Raw genomic sequence first — 16,576 nt, forward strand, 5'->3', positions numbered from 1 at the left:
ACAATTTTTAGTGTTTCAGGATTTAGGTTTGTTCATTGGAGAAACAGAACAAAATAGTGAGAAAATGTGTTTTAAAAAAAAATCTTCATATGTGTAATTATTCGGCTGCAATGAGATATTGATCAAGGATTTGAGCAAACATATAGACGTGAACATGCTTGAAAAACAAGCATTGGCATAGCCAATATGTCTCGCTTTTGGGACCTTATAAGTATTTAGTTATGCAGCACAATATCCTTGCTGCAACAACATCAACTGTTGCATGACTAAGCACTTATAAGGTCCCAAAGGCGAGACCTATTGGCTATGCCAATGCTTGCAGTGCAATAGGTCTTGCATTTGCGAGAGTTTAAGCAATTAGCATTGCAAAAAACAATGCCTTTTATTTATCTCTTTTAAAAAACCAACACATAAACAAAAGGAATTGGCATTTACAATGCCAATAGCCCAAACTCTCGCAAATGCGAGACCTATTGCATTGCAAATGCCTTTTAATAAGTATTTTTGTTTACTGGATGTCCTTGCTTCTTACTGCCTCACTCCAAGCACACAGTCAGGGTGATGGGAGACATTGGCTTGCAAAGGGCTGGGAATAAAGGTACCAGTGGGTGAAAAGCAAACACTGATCTGGGGCTCACTGCATTTGTAACCCACTACTACAGGCCTGAATTTGGAACTGGTTTCAAAGTCAGATGCATTCTAAATTAAAATGTTATAAAGTTTATGGCTGCTTCCTCCTGTTTAGGTCTCGCCTGACCCAGCGCATGCGCTGGTCTGGCGAGACTTTTTGAGAGGGCTCCAAAAAGTGCTACCAGGCCAGCCTAGAGCTACAGTGCATGTGCGCGGGCGCGCGCGCCACGATTTTCCACGATTACTCTCACTTTCGCAGCCGCTTTGATGTTTGATCGCGATCACTTTCGTAGCCGCACGGCCGCTTGGCATAGCCAGTAGGTCTCGCTTTTGGGACCTTATAAGTATTTAGTTATGCAACTGTTGCATGGCTAAACACTTATAAGGTCCCAAAGGCGAGACCTATTGGCTATGCCAATGCTTGTTTTGATATTGCTCTGGAGGTCAGGGGAGGGGGGATTACAGAAGGAAGATAAACAAAATTGCAGCTCTGCAGCTGTTGAAGACATTATAGTTGCTTTCGCTAGCTTCTTTGTAATATGCAGACTAATCACCCAAAACAGTTCAAAACAAAACACATTCAACATTGTCAAGATCCCTTAATGTGTTGTCAACTTTTACTGCTGAAGGGTAAAGAAACGTGTTTTTTTTCTTTTTAAACTTGTGTTTTCCAGATTACCTCACTGAAAACATAGTTCTCAGTTGACATTTATTTTGAAGGCATGCGGATTATACTTCAACTACTTTCTTCGTGTCACAATTCAAAATATTTTATGCAGTTCAGTGCATTTCACAGATACCGCTAGTGGACCAGCATTGAGTGTGAGGTGATCGTCATTGAGAACTGACAGACCCTGGAGCTAAATATTCACTGACCAATTAAAAAAACCATTGTGGCTCAAAGCGATCCTCCAGTTTTGTAACGGGATTTAACACTGTATTTAAATTGCCATTATGTAATTATCCTGGTGCACAGTGTGCTTAAGACTGTATGTGTGCATTGTGTGTTTTTGATATTGTTGATTCAATGCACAACATTTAAGGCACATAACATGTTTTTTATCAAAATAAAATTAAAAAAAAAAGCTGAGTGCGATGCTTTTACTGTTTAGTTTGGTATATCAGATGATGCAGGGCATTGCTTATGTTCTTTGATATTAGTGTTAATATTGAGCTTTGCCTTTTGTTCCGATCTTGCCTCCGCACTGTACCCCTACTGCCAGCCCAGCCTGTCACTTATTTTTCAATCAGGAGATCCTTGTGTACCAATGACTACAAAAGCATAGAACACGCCGGCCCTAGCAACATTTCCGACTCCGCCTCCAGCTGTAACACACAGGAAACACTAGGCGACGTCAAAGGTGAAGTTTAGACTGCGCATATGCAAGGCAACAACAGCCCACCTCCCCCAATAAAGTCAGGCAGCTTGTTAATGACGCCATACATTTTGCAGTTTTATATAGTGCGAATTAGACCTAAAGATATCGGAGCGCTTTAGGTGAGGACCAGTTTCAGTACACAATGGAAACATTCATGTATTTTGTAACATGCTCACTTGTAATTTTTCTCCTTATGTATCATTACTGCTCCTATTGTGAAGCGCTCTGACACCTTCGGGTAAAGTCCGCGCTATATAAAAACGCATTAAATAAATAAAATAAATAAATAAGACCCTTTACGGGCGCTGTGCTGAAACGTACAGCATGGCACCCGCCTGAGGTGACATTGCAGACAAAGTCCCGAGGCGCATAAGTCACATTTGGTTGTGTAAAAACAAGCTTCAGAGTTTGTTTTGGTTTGGTGTGGGAACGTGATTGTGCCAAAAAGATCGTCTATCATGTGAGAACTGTGCCTGAGGTTTCGGGTGTACGTATGTTTTTGCTCACCCGATAGACGATTTTAGCCGACTGCTCAAAGTGAAAGAAAGCATGGCTCCCATACTCAAACATTGCACGCATTGTGGCCCGTGAAGCGGGCGACATGGTAATAACAAGCAAGTGCGGGGAGGATGTGGGGGGTAGAGACAGCAGGGAGGACAGGGGCAGCAGTGAAGGGATGGGTAGGAGGGTTGAAGTAGCAACACGGAAACAATACAAAACAAGTAAAAAAAAAAGAAACAAGACAAGTCCAGCGAAGCGTGGTGCGCGCGCTTGGCAGGGGGGGGAGCGCATTCCAGGCGGGGGAGCGGACCCTTTGAAGTGCGATGCCAAACGGATTGCATGGCGGCACGATGCGCGTGATTGTGCGCATGCTCGCCATGCAATCCGCTTTTCGGAGCACTTTTAAATGCCCCTTACTATAGTCTCGCTTTGCTTACGCGATAGCAAGGCAAGACCTAAAAAGGGGCAGGAAGTGGTTGACACTGGTCCTAAATCACACATGTTTGAGAGCAGGCAGAGGGTTCCAGAATAGGATGTCACTGTGAGTCTCTTTACTGCCAAACAAGACACCCCCCCCAGTGCACCAAGAAAGTCCTGCTCCCAGGACTTTCCTACTATTCTTGCCTTTTACCCTCACAGCCCTGTGACATACCGGTGAGGCTAGACCCACCGGCTCACACAACGCATGAAGTTCCACAACACTTGCCTGAAGCCGACGTCTTCAGTTGTGGAACCGCTCCTTCTCTTCCATTCCTGCTACCGACGTCCTCTTCTGCTTCCTCCGGTTCTCCCCGTCCTTCGTCAGTTGCTCCCCTCGCTGCAGAACGCCGTGCCTCAGTCCGCCGCCGATGACCCGCTTTCCTCCCCCGGAGATAGAAGTGCATGACAAAACCAGCAAGCAAGGTTTTGCAGTGCCCCCGGGGCTCCTGCCTCAAACCTCCATGGTATTTCTGTCACAGAGTCACCCCAAGAAATATGCAGGGCAGCAACCTGGAAGAATAGACACACTTTTACACATTACTACTGCTTGAAACCTGAAGTTCACAGAGATTCAGCAGTGGGCCAAGCGGTATTATGGCATCTTTTTCACTACTATCTTAAATGTTACGCACATTTTACATTGTATCTATATGCAACTTATATATCTATTTTTATATCTATGTGAATATATCTTAAACTTCACACAAAAATGTGCTATTCAGCTGCTATTGGTCACTATCCTGGAGCACAAAAGTCACTTGGATCACCTTTTATCTTGTATATAGTGTTAACACACAGTCATTTCTTTACTCTTTTTTTTCTTAGGCTTGTTTGCAAAATAAAAGTTATGCCCAAGTTCGGCTAAAGTGGGCATTGAGAGAAATTTAATTGTTTGTGGGTTTTACTTTTAACTATACACAAAACAAGACCTGCCCGGGAAAAGGACTTTTTATTTTTATTAGCACAGTGAGCACGTTATAGTCAATGACCCTAGCTCTTTCAAAGCTGTTGTGTTTTATACCACATGCGCGGCAAGTTTTTGCCATTCACCAAATGGGTCTGATATCACTGGCTATTTGAATGAAAACTCCTATGTGTCTAAGTGTTTGTGAAAGTGTTTCCCTGATAATCCGTCTCCCAAATAATATATACAAGGAAGAAAGCTAGACAGATACAAATCGCTTTCATGTATATTTGAAGGACCCATATGAGCAATATGGGTGATAAACTGAATGTGTGTTTTTTAATTGTGTTTCCCTCAGGTGCAGACAGATAGATTACTGGTCTGAACTAGCAACGCAGAGAGGCCAGTCGACCCTAGCCCTGAAGAAGTTGCCGCTAATTTAAACAGGCAACGAAACATGTTGGTTTTAATGAGCAGACACACAGCACAGAATAAAGTATCATACAGCCAGTGTAGTCTTGCTCGGTTTTAATTTGGAGTGACGTGGGTCCTGATCAGACTCAGTCTTCCTTTTTTGGGTCGACACTCCCATTATTTTTTGAACATAGACACAAATTAGAATATAAGTTTCACTAGACACTAGTTACTAGGATTGATTTGAGGTTTCTTGATGTATTCCTTCTTTTCCTTTTGGGCGGCAGTTGCCTATGATGAGAACGTGAGGTAGCAGGCGAGTACCTGTCTGCGTATCCTCGTTGGGGTTACTTCCGTGAGGCACTGCCTGACCCCCCTCACCTTTTTTCCATCTCTGTGGTGTTTGAACAGGTACCACACTATTTGGTTCTGTCTAGCTCTCTTCCTTGTATATATTATTTAGGAGACAGATTATCAGGGAAACACTTTCACAAACACTTAGACACATAGGTGTTTTCATTCAAATAGCCAGTGATATCAGACCCGTTTGGTGAATGGCAAAAACTTGCCGCGCATGTGGTATAAAACACAACCGCTTTGAAAGAGCTAGGGTCATTGACTATAACGTGCTCACTGTGCTAATAAAAATAAAAAGTCCTATTCCCGGGCAGGTCTTGTTTTGTGTATAGTTATGAGTGGGGGGCGACCTGCCTCTTGACCCCCTAAGCTCCATATTGTTGAGGGTTTTACTTTTAAAACTTTGATTGATGCTATATTGATTGAACATATCAATTGAGTTACAAGGACATAACTCACCATTCTAACCTCATAATTTAAGTTTGAAGGAAGGAACACGCCTTACCTTATTTTTTACATCTATCGTTCAAATGACTTCCTTGTGAACATTGTCTGTTGGCTGACTAGCTATACCCAGTTCACAGGGACATATGGGTTGCTCTTGTTCTTTGTTTAAAAAAATCATGAATACCATAAGCCTGACGTAGAGTGTGGCAGATGTGAGACATCCACCAAAGAAGCATTGGGTGTCCCATCCACCCTATTTAGATTGTGATGAGGCCCTTGTGACCTTGAAAAGGAGCTTGCATTTCTTTTGGGTTTCCTTATGAAATTATGTTTGCGCCATCAGCGAGTCAGTGCAAACAAAAACAGGCCTAACCCCTAAAGCCTGCAATGCCCAAGCTGGGAGAACTCAGCAGCATTCCACTGTGCCGTCTTAAAATTACGGTGCTAATGGTTACTAAAACCCATATCTTTTTTCAGCACAGTGGCATCTTATTCAGTGCATCATTACCTTCTGTTCCTATGATAATACAACAAATCTATTTTTAGAATTGTTCAGGTTCCGTGCAGCCTGAAGCTACTTGTTTGTTATGTATTGACATGGTATAAAAACCAAATCTATAATTTGTTTTAATATGCAAGTGTAAAGTCCAGGAAGTAATGAACACGATCTCGACTTTGGGAACTTGTTCTTGTTGAATGAGTGAAGTTTTTTACTGTAAAGTGTTTGTTCTGACTAGGCTAAGGCGAAAGTAAAAATCTGCTAATCTAAGACCTCACAACGCCCTGAACAAGTCCGTTGACAAAGGTGTACTTTGTGTGCCTAATTCACTTCCATGGGTAGACAAGACTGCCTTGGTTGGTGAGCCAAATTGTACCAAAATAAGCGCTATTCAATGGTGAGACATCGGCATTACAGCTGTTGACCCATGAAACACGGCTGAACTGCCCGAGAGCTGCATTTGTAAGTGCCCTCTACATGTGTTATCAAGGTTCTTAACTATGGTTCGTAGAATTTGTGCTCCAGCCAGCTAGATGAGGTTTCCATTGCTTATCTTTCCCTGTTTGCCTTAAGGTAACCAATTAGCTTCATAGGGCACTTCAAAAAAACAACAAAACAACTACAGTAAAATATAATGTTTGCTGAGTGTAGTTCACCACTTTACATACAACAGTGAAAGGGTTGCATTTATCCAATGTTGGCAGATTTTATTGCCCTTCTTATTTTCTCCTCCTCTTGTTGTGTGTCTCCTATTCCTGACCAGTAGTAGTATGTGTGTTGTGGCATCGTTATTATCTAAAGTTGTCACTTATCAAGTAATGCATCTGTTTTTCACAGCGGAGAAAGAGGCGATTCAGCCTGAAGGGAGCCAGTGGGAAGAACAGCCAGTCCATCACACCCCCTGTAAAGGAGTCGGATGCCAACAAAACTCGTCGTCGTCGTCGAAAGGCTGTCAAGATTGAGCCTCTTGACCAGGAAGAAGGTAAAACTTTAAGGATGGTGCTCAGCCTATCAAGATCTATGGGAGGTGAAGGTTTTAACATGAATCCTTGTCTCAGCTTTTATTCCACCTCAGGGACTTCAGAGCACAAGGACAGGTAGTAAATTGAACAACGTCATCTATCTGCAGCATAACTGTATCAAAGCCTGTGATCTCTGGAATCTTAATATGGTGCTCTTCAAGTAAGCTTTTCTTTTGGGAAATCTATAGACAGAAGTCTGAGACAATCCTAACAAATCCATAAACTAGAGTGTCCCTCTTCTCCATGCTGGTACCATTCAACCCTACTTCTATAGTTTAGTCAGGATGTGTAGCTTGACAGATCTGTTGTTCATTTAAACAATAGGTTATGTACAGGTAGCCCACTGTATTAATGAATATTTGAAGGCATGGAAAACTGGATGAGCGCCCCCAAACCTGGGAAGGGGTAAGAATTAACTCCTGCAACTAAGGCCCAACCTTTCAGTATTCCCCCCAAACGTATTTACTTAATCTACATGTTTTGTTTAAAGTGTTGGTAACTCTGAGATTTCTTGCACCGTTTTGAGGAGTCCTACTTTATATTAAGGTCACTGGCCATAGCCTATAAAAAGAAATACTGAAATTAATGTGATGGATGGCATTCAAAGTAGGAAGAAGTGATAAATCAGAGTTTAAGTCATGATAAATGCATGCATGTTCACTTATGTTTCCTCTATTTAGATTGTTGTAGTAGCCATGTCTCACTGTTAATTACTTTAACAGCAACTTGGGAGATATTGGAGGATATGCAGTCCAGCCCGTCACTCTGTAAGAGCTAGCTAGTCATGTGGGCTTGTCTACCTTAGGTGGGAAGTGGGAGCAGTGGCAGCAGGAGTCTCCACTGAGGAATGTACAAAAGCAGCCTACAGACTTCATGTTGAATCTGCCATGTACTGAACACTTGCATATCCCGTAAACAAACCCAGCATCATCCACCTCTCGGGGCTGTTGCATCTCAGCGGGTACGGGTCTCGTTTTCAGTTTGTGAAGAAAAAGCCTCACAGATCAGTGAGGCAAGAAAGGTTTGCACACAGCGCTCCACTTTTAGCTGAGTTTTATTCCGCAACGCGTTCTGCGAGGCTTTTTCTTCACATATATATATTTGTTTTTTAACATGGCCCACTTTCTGATTTACTTAATGTTTCATCCCAAATTTCAAACAACAAATGTGTCTGTAGAAAGTTAGTGCATTTGTATCCATTTCAAGATTTATGTGCACAGTTCACACCCAAGAAAGATGCTTCCAATGCAGATGGCTTCTGAAAAATTCAGATCAGTTCCGATCGCGTATTCTTTTTGGAATTTTGTGTGTGTAAAAAGTGGAAGAGCACATTAAAAATATGAAAATAGTTAGCTAGCTTTTTAAAGTAAGTAACTGATTGAGCTGTACTACTGACAAACTCTCTATAGCGTCTTATAGTGTTGGTTTAAGGTCACTGCTGCTCAACGATTTCCCTTCACAAGATAATCCTGTATATGCAAAGAACTGTACTGTGTTGGGTGATGTTCATTGCAGACTTGTATTACTGAATTTTACTGGATGCACTGATATGCCTGACCTGGTTTTCATTCTGTGGGTGATATGTGTCTACATCTGTGATGCAATGCAAAAGACTCACAAACATTACATGTATGCTTCAGGCCTTCATAACAAATAGTATGATGAACGAGCAATGCTTGTATGAGAGGCCGGATTCTCACTAAAATGCCTTCAGATACAATGCCATCATTATATATTGCAAAGTGAGTATTTGCACCTTAGATGAATACATTGTTTATTGTGTGTTGTACTTTAAGCATTGTTTTATTCCACTAGGCTTCCGGACCTTTCCCCACGAGGTGTCAATAAATAGTTGAGAGAAAACAGTTGCTGAAACTGATACATGTGAATAAACGGAGAAAATGAAAACTGGGAAACCTCATTGGAGGAAACCAAATCATGGAAAACCAATTTTAAGGAAAGACAATTTTAAAGAAATACATATACATCGAAAATCAAAAGAAACATTTTTAAGGAAAAATAATTTTAATGGAGCATCCAAAATCACACACTTGGGTGAACATTAGGGGTAGTGAGGGTTTATGGGTCCGGGGATGTGTGATATGTAAGGGCAATGAGGGGTTTTAGGGCTCTGGATTGGGTGGAGTTCAGGTGTGGAGAAGGTTTTTTAGAGATAAGGCATGGATGGTGTTTAGGGTGGTGAGACGTATCAAGGGTTAAATATGAGTGGAGTTTAGTGGTGGTGTGGGTTTTTAGGCTTTGGGGTTGGTTGTCATTTAGGGGTGTTTTCTATTTTTTTATGGATGGGTGGTGAGTGTTGTTAAGGTTCGGTCATGGGTAGAGTTTTGTGGTGGTGAAGGGTTTTTAGTGTTCGGGAATGGGGAGTGCGTGGGGTTCTAAGGGCTCAGGGATAGATGGAGTTTATACATAGAAAGAGTCTGTAGGGTTCAGGGGTTGTGAGGAGTTTTTGGGTCATAATTGGGTGGTGAGGGTTTTCTTCAAGTTCTGAGATTAGTGGAATGTAGCAGTAGTGCGAGATTTGAGGGGATCAAGGATAGGGGTGGTTTTTTTTTTTATTTAATTTTTCTTCAAAATTTTCTTTATTGAGATCTGCAAAGTACAATCACACTCAATAAGGCATGAAGAGATACATCATCTCACAGCATGTATACCAAAGCAATATTCATCAAGGGCATAACCGAACATTAAACAAGGTACAGAGAGCGCCCTTCAAAAGGTGATGACAATCATACTCCTAGCGAATTTTAGCAAATACAATTGCTTTCACAGTTTTGGCAGTGATTCGAAGTAAGTACATAGTCTTACAATCGCAAAATATTACATAGCATTCCGCGCTACATTTCAATCTCCCAATGCAATACATCTTCTGAATACAGCTACTAAAGGGATTTAGTCACCGTCCAGGGGATATGTCAGTAGGTAGGTCTTCAGTGGTTGCCAAATGTCAAGCGGATGTGAGGTTGGTGGCAGCAGTGTGGCGTATATGTCACTCATCATGTCACAGTGAATTTTTATTTTTTTTATTTTATTTTTTTAAAAACCTTTATTCGCACAAATCAGACACACAGCCACTCAGCCGACATCCCGGAGGTCCGGCAGCTAAAACAATCAACACGTGAAGTCCTCCATAGCTCTAATGCAGGAGAATGACAAAGGTCTCATTTTTGAAAACAACCTACAACAAACACAACAAGCAAGGCAGTATACACCACAAAGTCGTGCCAGTTTCCAGCGGGGGGCGCGGCCCCATTTCCAACATCAAATCAAAGCCACCGATCGAGAGGATGAGGGAGAGCAGAGGCACTAACATTCTAACGGAGGTGCATCAGAAAAACCCAAGTCGGAAGTGAGGCTAGGGGGAAAATTGCTCCTCTGGCGGTTCAGTGGCAGGAGGCAGACATATGCCTCCCCTATATTGTTTCCAACTTCCCCATACCTTATGCCATTTCTTAGGCCTCCCCCGTGCACTATACACCGTTTTCTCCCGAAACATGCACCAGTCCATGTTGTCCTTCCATGCATCCAGGGTGGGCGGGCCATGAGATCCCCACAGTCGTGCTATATCTCGCTTAGCCACCATATTGCCTAGGGTCACCCATTGAGTCTGCGCTGCGTCATAATCCGTAGGACCCCACACATTCAAAAGACAGCGCCGCGCCTCTGGGTGCAGTACTATACCCGTGACCTCCTGCATCACCACGTGAATCAGCTTCCAGAAGTCCGCAATCACACCACACTCCCATATGATATGTAGAAAGGTGCCCACCATCCCGCAGCCCCTCTTGCATAACCCATCCTCGGAAAAGCCCATATGAACCAGCCGGGGCCCAGTGACGTAGACTCTGTGCAGTATCTTAAGCTGGACCAGCCGCAGTCTGGCAGGGATCGCGACCTCCTTAGGAGAGGAGACGGCGTATTACCAATCTTCATCGTCCAGCTCAAGGCCGTCCCTAGTCCACTGATCCCGAACCCCCATGAGGAGGTCGGTCCGGACATTCACAAGCTTTTTGTAAATTAGGGAGATTGTGCTCTCCGGCATATGGCCGTCCAGGATCCGGTCCTCCAAGGGAGAGGACTCAGGCACCCTCTCCCCCTCAACGAGCACCGACCGCAGCGCGTGGCGCACCTGCGCATACCGGAAATATTCCGTGCCCTCCAGCGCATATTCCGTCCGTAGTTCGTCAAACGACTTAATCCGCCCCTTGGCCAGCAGGTCGCCCACCCTGGAGATGCCAATCAGATCCCATTTCTCGAATCCCTTAGAGTGCCAAAGTTTCCCCAGCATATCTGAGTCATACAACGGAGTGGCGAGGGTGAGCCTATCTCTCCAGCCCAACGAGTTCGTGACTGTCTTCCACACATTCACTGCCACCCCGGTCGGCCCCGTGAGGGACCCAGCCGGGGGCCTCGAGTAAAGTGCTCTATAGTAGCCACCCCCACGCAGCAACCACCGGTCCATAGCAAAGCCGGGGCTCATCGCCGGGCCGTAGACTCCATGGTTGATCGCACTCAGCTGGGAGGCCCAATAGTATCGTCTGATGTCGGGAAGGGCGATACCCCCATCGTACCAAGGAAGGGTTAGTTTTGCTATCGCTATACGAGGACGGCCGTCCCACAGCAGCGAGCGCTGGAGACTCTCGACCTCCCGAAAGTAGCTGGCCGGAACCAGCTCCTGGGTGTTCTGCAGGACATAGAGAAAACGGGGAAGAGACATCATTTTGAATAGCACAGCTCGGCCAAGGAGGGAAAGCGGCAGCCGCCGCCAGCCCGCTACATCTCGCCGCAAGCGCGCCAGCGGAGGGACCAGGTTCCTCTCATACCGTACTGTTGGGTCGGTGGAGATATAAATCCCAAGATACGTGAAACCCTCCTGGGCGATCTGGATCGGGCAATTCCGCGGGGGAACCGGGACGTCTCCACACAAGGCATACAGATATGACTTCCCCCAGTTAATGGTGAGTCCCGAATTCCTCCCGAAGGAAGTCAAAATGTCGCAGATAACTGTGAGGGACTTCCGGGGTGAAGCGAGATAAAGCAGGATATCATCAGCATAGAGGGAGATGCGGTCCTCGTGGTCAGGCGACCAGCGAAGCCCCCTCACCTCCGGGTGCCACCGTATCCAGGCCGCCAGCGGCTCGAGAGCAAGAGCAAACAACAGCGGCGACAGGGGACAGCCCTGCCTGGTACCTCTCCCCAGCCCGAAAGGGCGGGACGCCCTACCGTTGACCGCGACTTGAGCGAGAGGCTCTTCATATAGTAGTCTCACCCAGCCCATAAATCCGGGTCCAAAGCCGAATTTCGCAAGCGCAGCCCACAGGTATTCCCACTCTACCGTATCGAAAGCCATCGTTGCGTCGAGCGCTGCCACAATGGCCGGCTCCCGCATCGTCCCCACCCTTGCAATCACTCCGTGGATGCGCCTAAGGTTCAACGCGGTGTTACGATGCGGGATGAATCCGGATTGGTCAGGGTGGATCAGATCACCGATCACCCTGACCAAACGGTTAGCGAGGATTTTAGCGAGGATCTTCGGCTTGGCATTAAGGAGCGAGATCGGCCTATATGAGCTGCACCTGTTCCTGGGCTTACCATCTTTATGTATGACAACGATTGTTGCCAGGCGCTGGTCGCGTGGGAGGCATCCCGTCTCCCGCGCCTCCACGAACATAGCTCGCAAATGCGGAGCGATCTTATCTGGCCGGAGTTTGTAGAACTCAATTGGCAGGCCATTCGGGCCCGAGGCCTTGCCCGATCGTAACGAACGAATAGCCCCCGCGATTTCGTCGACTGTGATATCGCCATCAAGATCATCCCTGTCTATGTCGGAAAGGCAAGGCAAGACAAGATCACGCAGGAGTTCACACGAATCACCCACTGGTCTGTCCGACACGGAGGTATAGACCGTGTGGAAGTAATCCGCAAAGCACTGGACTATGCCATCCGGCTCCGCGACGACGACGCCATCCTCCGTCACGAGGTCTGGCACAACACGATTGACCCGCTCCTTTTTATCCAGCCACGCGATTAATTTCCCGGCCTTGTCCCCGACGTCGTACAGACGGCCCCGCTGTTCCCTACTCAAGGCTTTGGCCGCGTCCGTCACAAGGGCCTTGTACTCCGACTGCTTAAGGGTCAAATTGTGCAGCACCGCCGCCGTAACCTCCCCCTCCAATGACAGCTCCAATTCCGCGATCTCCGCCTCAATCTGGGCAACCTCCGCGTCTCGCCGACGCTTGGCCGCTACTATCAAGGAGAGGGCCTCTCCCCTAAGCACTGTTTTGAACGCTTCCCACAAAGACACAGCCGACGTGACCGAGCCGAGATTCTCCTGGAAGTAACGATCGACCGCCTTCAGCACCGCACTACGAGTCATAGGGTCCCTGAGATACCACGGGTTAATTGGGGCCACCCTACCCCCCATTCCTCTACCAACGTCCATACAGATCCACACCGGCGAATGGTCAGAAATACCCCGTGCCATGTGCCTGGCCTCAGAGACAAATGAGGCATGTGCAGCTAGGGTAAGCACATAATCAATTCTGGAGAGACTGCCATGCGCCCCGGAATGGAAAGTGTATTGCCGCTGTGTGGGATGCAGTAGTCTCCAACAATCAACCAGTCCAAGGGTATCTACAAAGTCCGGAAGCCATTTCTGAGCCCCCCCCGACCTCCTTGGCGGGTGTCTGTCAAGCAATCCGGAGCCTACCGCATTAAAGTCGCCACCCACCACCAACATTCCCTCTGGGAGATCCAACAAAGTCCTCTCTAAGTCCGCAAGTGTGGAAGGTTGCAGTGCAGGAGGGACATAAACCGACACCAGGACCAGCGTCCTGCCCTCCCACCTCCCCGCTACAGCCGCAAAGCGTCCCCTATCATCAACAGTGGTGGAGTCAACCTCGAAGGGCAGGGAGGACCTGACGAGTATTCCAGCCCCTCTAGACCCCAAGGAAAACCCGGAGTGTGCAACAAACTTGTAGCCTTTCCTATTGAGTGCATAGCACATGTTACCAATCAAGTGCGTCTCTTGCAATAAGACAATATCAGGGGTACATCGCTTCAGGAATTGCAGGACAATCCCACGCTTAATACGATCCCCCAAGCCATTTACATTCCAGCTGAGTATTTTTAAGCCCCTACCCCCCATCCCAACATGGAAGGAGACCACCCCCCCGCGTGGAACCGCACTAGAGTCACAGAAGCTTGCATCCTTACGCCTTGCATAACCAAAAACAACAACAACCCCAACAACAACCCCAATCCACCCCCCACCCTGCACCCCTGCGTAAGCTCTAAAATGCCCCCCAACTTGCAGTGTGCCTGTCGCCCCATACAAAGACTAATCTACAAGAAGAACCCCAGAGGAGGAAAAAGCTCCCATACTGCCCCCGCTACCCCCGGACTGTCACCCTCCCGGGGGAACCGGAGATCTGGTACTTAAGTCCAGGCTCATTGTTCATCGCCGCCACCGTCTGCTCCACCGGAGCGTTCAACGTTAGTCCGTCCTTGGGGCAATGTGTCCAGCCAATCTCCGACCATGTCTGGTGATTCAAAAAAGAAAGTCCGCTCTTCGAAAACCACACGCAACCTGGCCGGGAAAAGCATGGCATATTTCAGTCCCATCTCTCGTAGCCTTCTCTTGACCGCCAGGAAGCCTTGTCGTTGCTTCTGTACCATCTGGGTAAAGTCCGGATAGAAACTTACAGTGGTGTTCTGGAATAGCGTCGGGCCGGACACCCGTGATGCTTGCAGAATGGCATCACGGTCCCTGAAGTTAAAGATCCTGGCGACAATTGGCCTCGGAGGGGCCCCCACCTTGGGCCTCCCGCCAGGAACTCTGTGGGCCCTTTCAACAGTAAAAAACTTACTAAGGCCTTTGGGCGCCAGATGGTTCACCACCAGGTCCTCCACAAACAGGTCCACTGACTGTTCCTCCGAATTTTCCGGGACCCCAATAATGCGCACGTTATTGCGCCTTGCGCGGCCCTCGAACTCTTCCAACCATCGGGCAAAGTGGTCATTTGCAGTCCGCAAGGTACGGACTTCCAGCTGAAGGCCGGAGATGTCGTCCAGGAGGCCTGTAGTCTTGAGGTCCAGGGACTGAACCCGCTCATTAGTTTTCCCCAGGTCTGCCCGAATCAGATTGACGTCGATCGATATGGCATCCACTTTATGCACCAGGGTCTCAAATTGTTGTCCGATAGAGGACTTCATCCCCTCGATGGCCCCCATGATATCTTGCAGGGTTGGTTCCGCGGAGGGGGGCGACACGTCCTTCGAGGCCTCCAGTGTCTGTCCCGATCCGCCCGGTGACACCTTCTGGTGGGCATAGCGGTCCATGTTGTTAGTCTGGGTGTAGCCTCCCCGCCTGGTACTTTTGGGCTTCTGTTTTTCGGCGTCCGATTTACTCGACATCGCTATCTGCCGCCGGGACAATCTCTTTGCCCATACAGAGTAGACTACCATGCAGCCAGTGACTGGCGCTACCCACGTCCAGGCCGGGCGCGGTGGAGACAGGAAAGTGAAAGCGAAAGTGAAAGTGCGGACACCTTCCCTCCGACGACTCGCCCCTCGCGTGGCCGCTGTTGTTCAATTAGTGCACGGGCACTGTGCCAACGCAAGTCCCGGGCACCTTCCGGGGAGTAGGCCACAAACTTCCAAGCAGTACAACTTCGGTCTCCGGTGGGCGATTTCGATCCGGACAACGGCTCTCGCCTCAGCAACGGCTCCCCTCCAATATTCCGGGCATCAAAAGAAGGATACTAGACAGGATATCTGCCGGAGGGAGCGAGGGTCTCGGGAGCTCTAGGCTCACGCGGCCATCTTGATCACGCGCTAAGCTCCTCCTTGTCACAGTGAATTTAATCGTGGAGCCAAGCCCTAACCGTCGGTGTGTGTGCCCTGCCCCAATTTATAGAAATATGTTGTTTTGCGATTAATAGTGCGATTGCCGTAAATCTTTTTATACTTTTCTTCAAAGGCTGAACGTACCCCAGTAATGCTGTCAATGGTGTAGGGTGTATAGTCTGTTCTACCATGAGGAATACGTGCCGAACGATCTCACTCCAATATCAGCCCGCAATTCCATGCGAGAAATCGGCATTCGCAGTGGCGCACCAAGCACACTTCTGTGGGGTGCTGGGATCCATCTTGGCCAATAGCTGCGGGGTTATATAAGCTTGGTGTAGATATTTAAAATGTAAGAGCTTATGACGATAGTTATTCGAGACATAACACGTCTGTGTGCAGCAATAGTGCCATATTTTATCAGAAATTGGAATGTCGAAATACCGCTCCCAGGCTGCACGCGCCTTAGTGCCGTCCACGGGTCGAAGAGATAGGGAGAGATGATACAGTTGCGAAACCAAATGAGTTCTGTCCGATGAAGCTATGACTAACCTAAGAGGAGGAAAGTCTGCCGGTTCCCTTCCTGTATCTGGAATCGCCCTAGCCAGGGATCTACGAACCCTATGTAGGAGGAATTTGTCCGTGTAAAGAACATCCTCATGAGAAAGGAGTTCTTCTGTGGTACGCAAGCGTGAGTCTTTGAACAAGTCACCAACCGTCCAGAGTCCATATTTAGTTAATGTACGCTTGGCAATGGTTTTGTGGTGAGGGGCAGCCACGGGTTATCCGCTAATGGTATATGTGGAGAGTATAGAAAGTCAGCCTATAAATAGCGTCATAGTTTTGTCCATGCCCAGCATGTGGTGGGAAGTGTCTGAATTTCAGTAGGGTATCGGGTCAGGCACTGCGGTAATATAGCGGATAGATTGGGATATATCTGGTATCTCTCCGGCTTAAGATACTGGAGTTTAGCATTAGAATGGTACCAGTAATGTGTGAAATGGACTTGAGCGACGAGATAATATAAGTAAAAGTCAGGAACTCCAAATCCGCCCCCCCTTCATGAGGCATAAGTAGA

At 47.1% G+C, this 16,576-nt stretch overlaps 1 protein-coding gene across 15 annotated transcripts in view; it reads left to right on the forward strand.

Annotated features, from left to right (window-relative positions):
* BCORL1 (BCL6 corepressor like 1) overlaps positions 1-16,576 on the forward strand; it is a 1,042,621-nt gene that overhangs the window by 657,281 nt on the left and 368,764 nt on the right. For all 15 annotated transcript variants that reach the window (XM_085607780.1, XM_085607776.1, XM_085607781.1 and 12 more), the window contains one exon: positions 6,449-6,593. In XM_085607780.1, coding sequence (XP_085463906.1) covers positions 6,449-6,593 — 145 coding nt within the window. The remainder of the gene's footprint in view (positions 1-6,448; positions 6,594-16,576) is intronic.

This window comes from Triturus cristatus, chromosome 5_2 (genome assembly GCF_964204655.1).
Source record: "Triturus cristatus chromosome 5_2, aTriCri1.1, whole genome shotgun sequence".
Taxonomy (NCBI): Eukaryota; Metazoa; Chordata; class Amphibia; order Caudata; family Salamandridae; genus Triturus; species Triturus cristatus.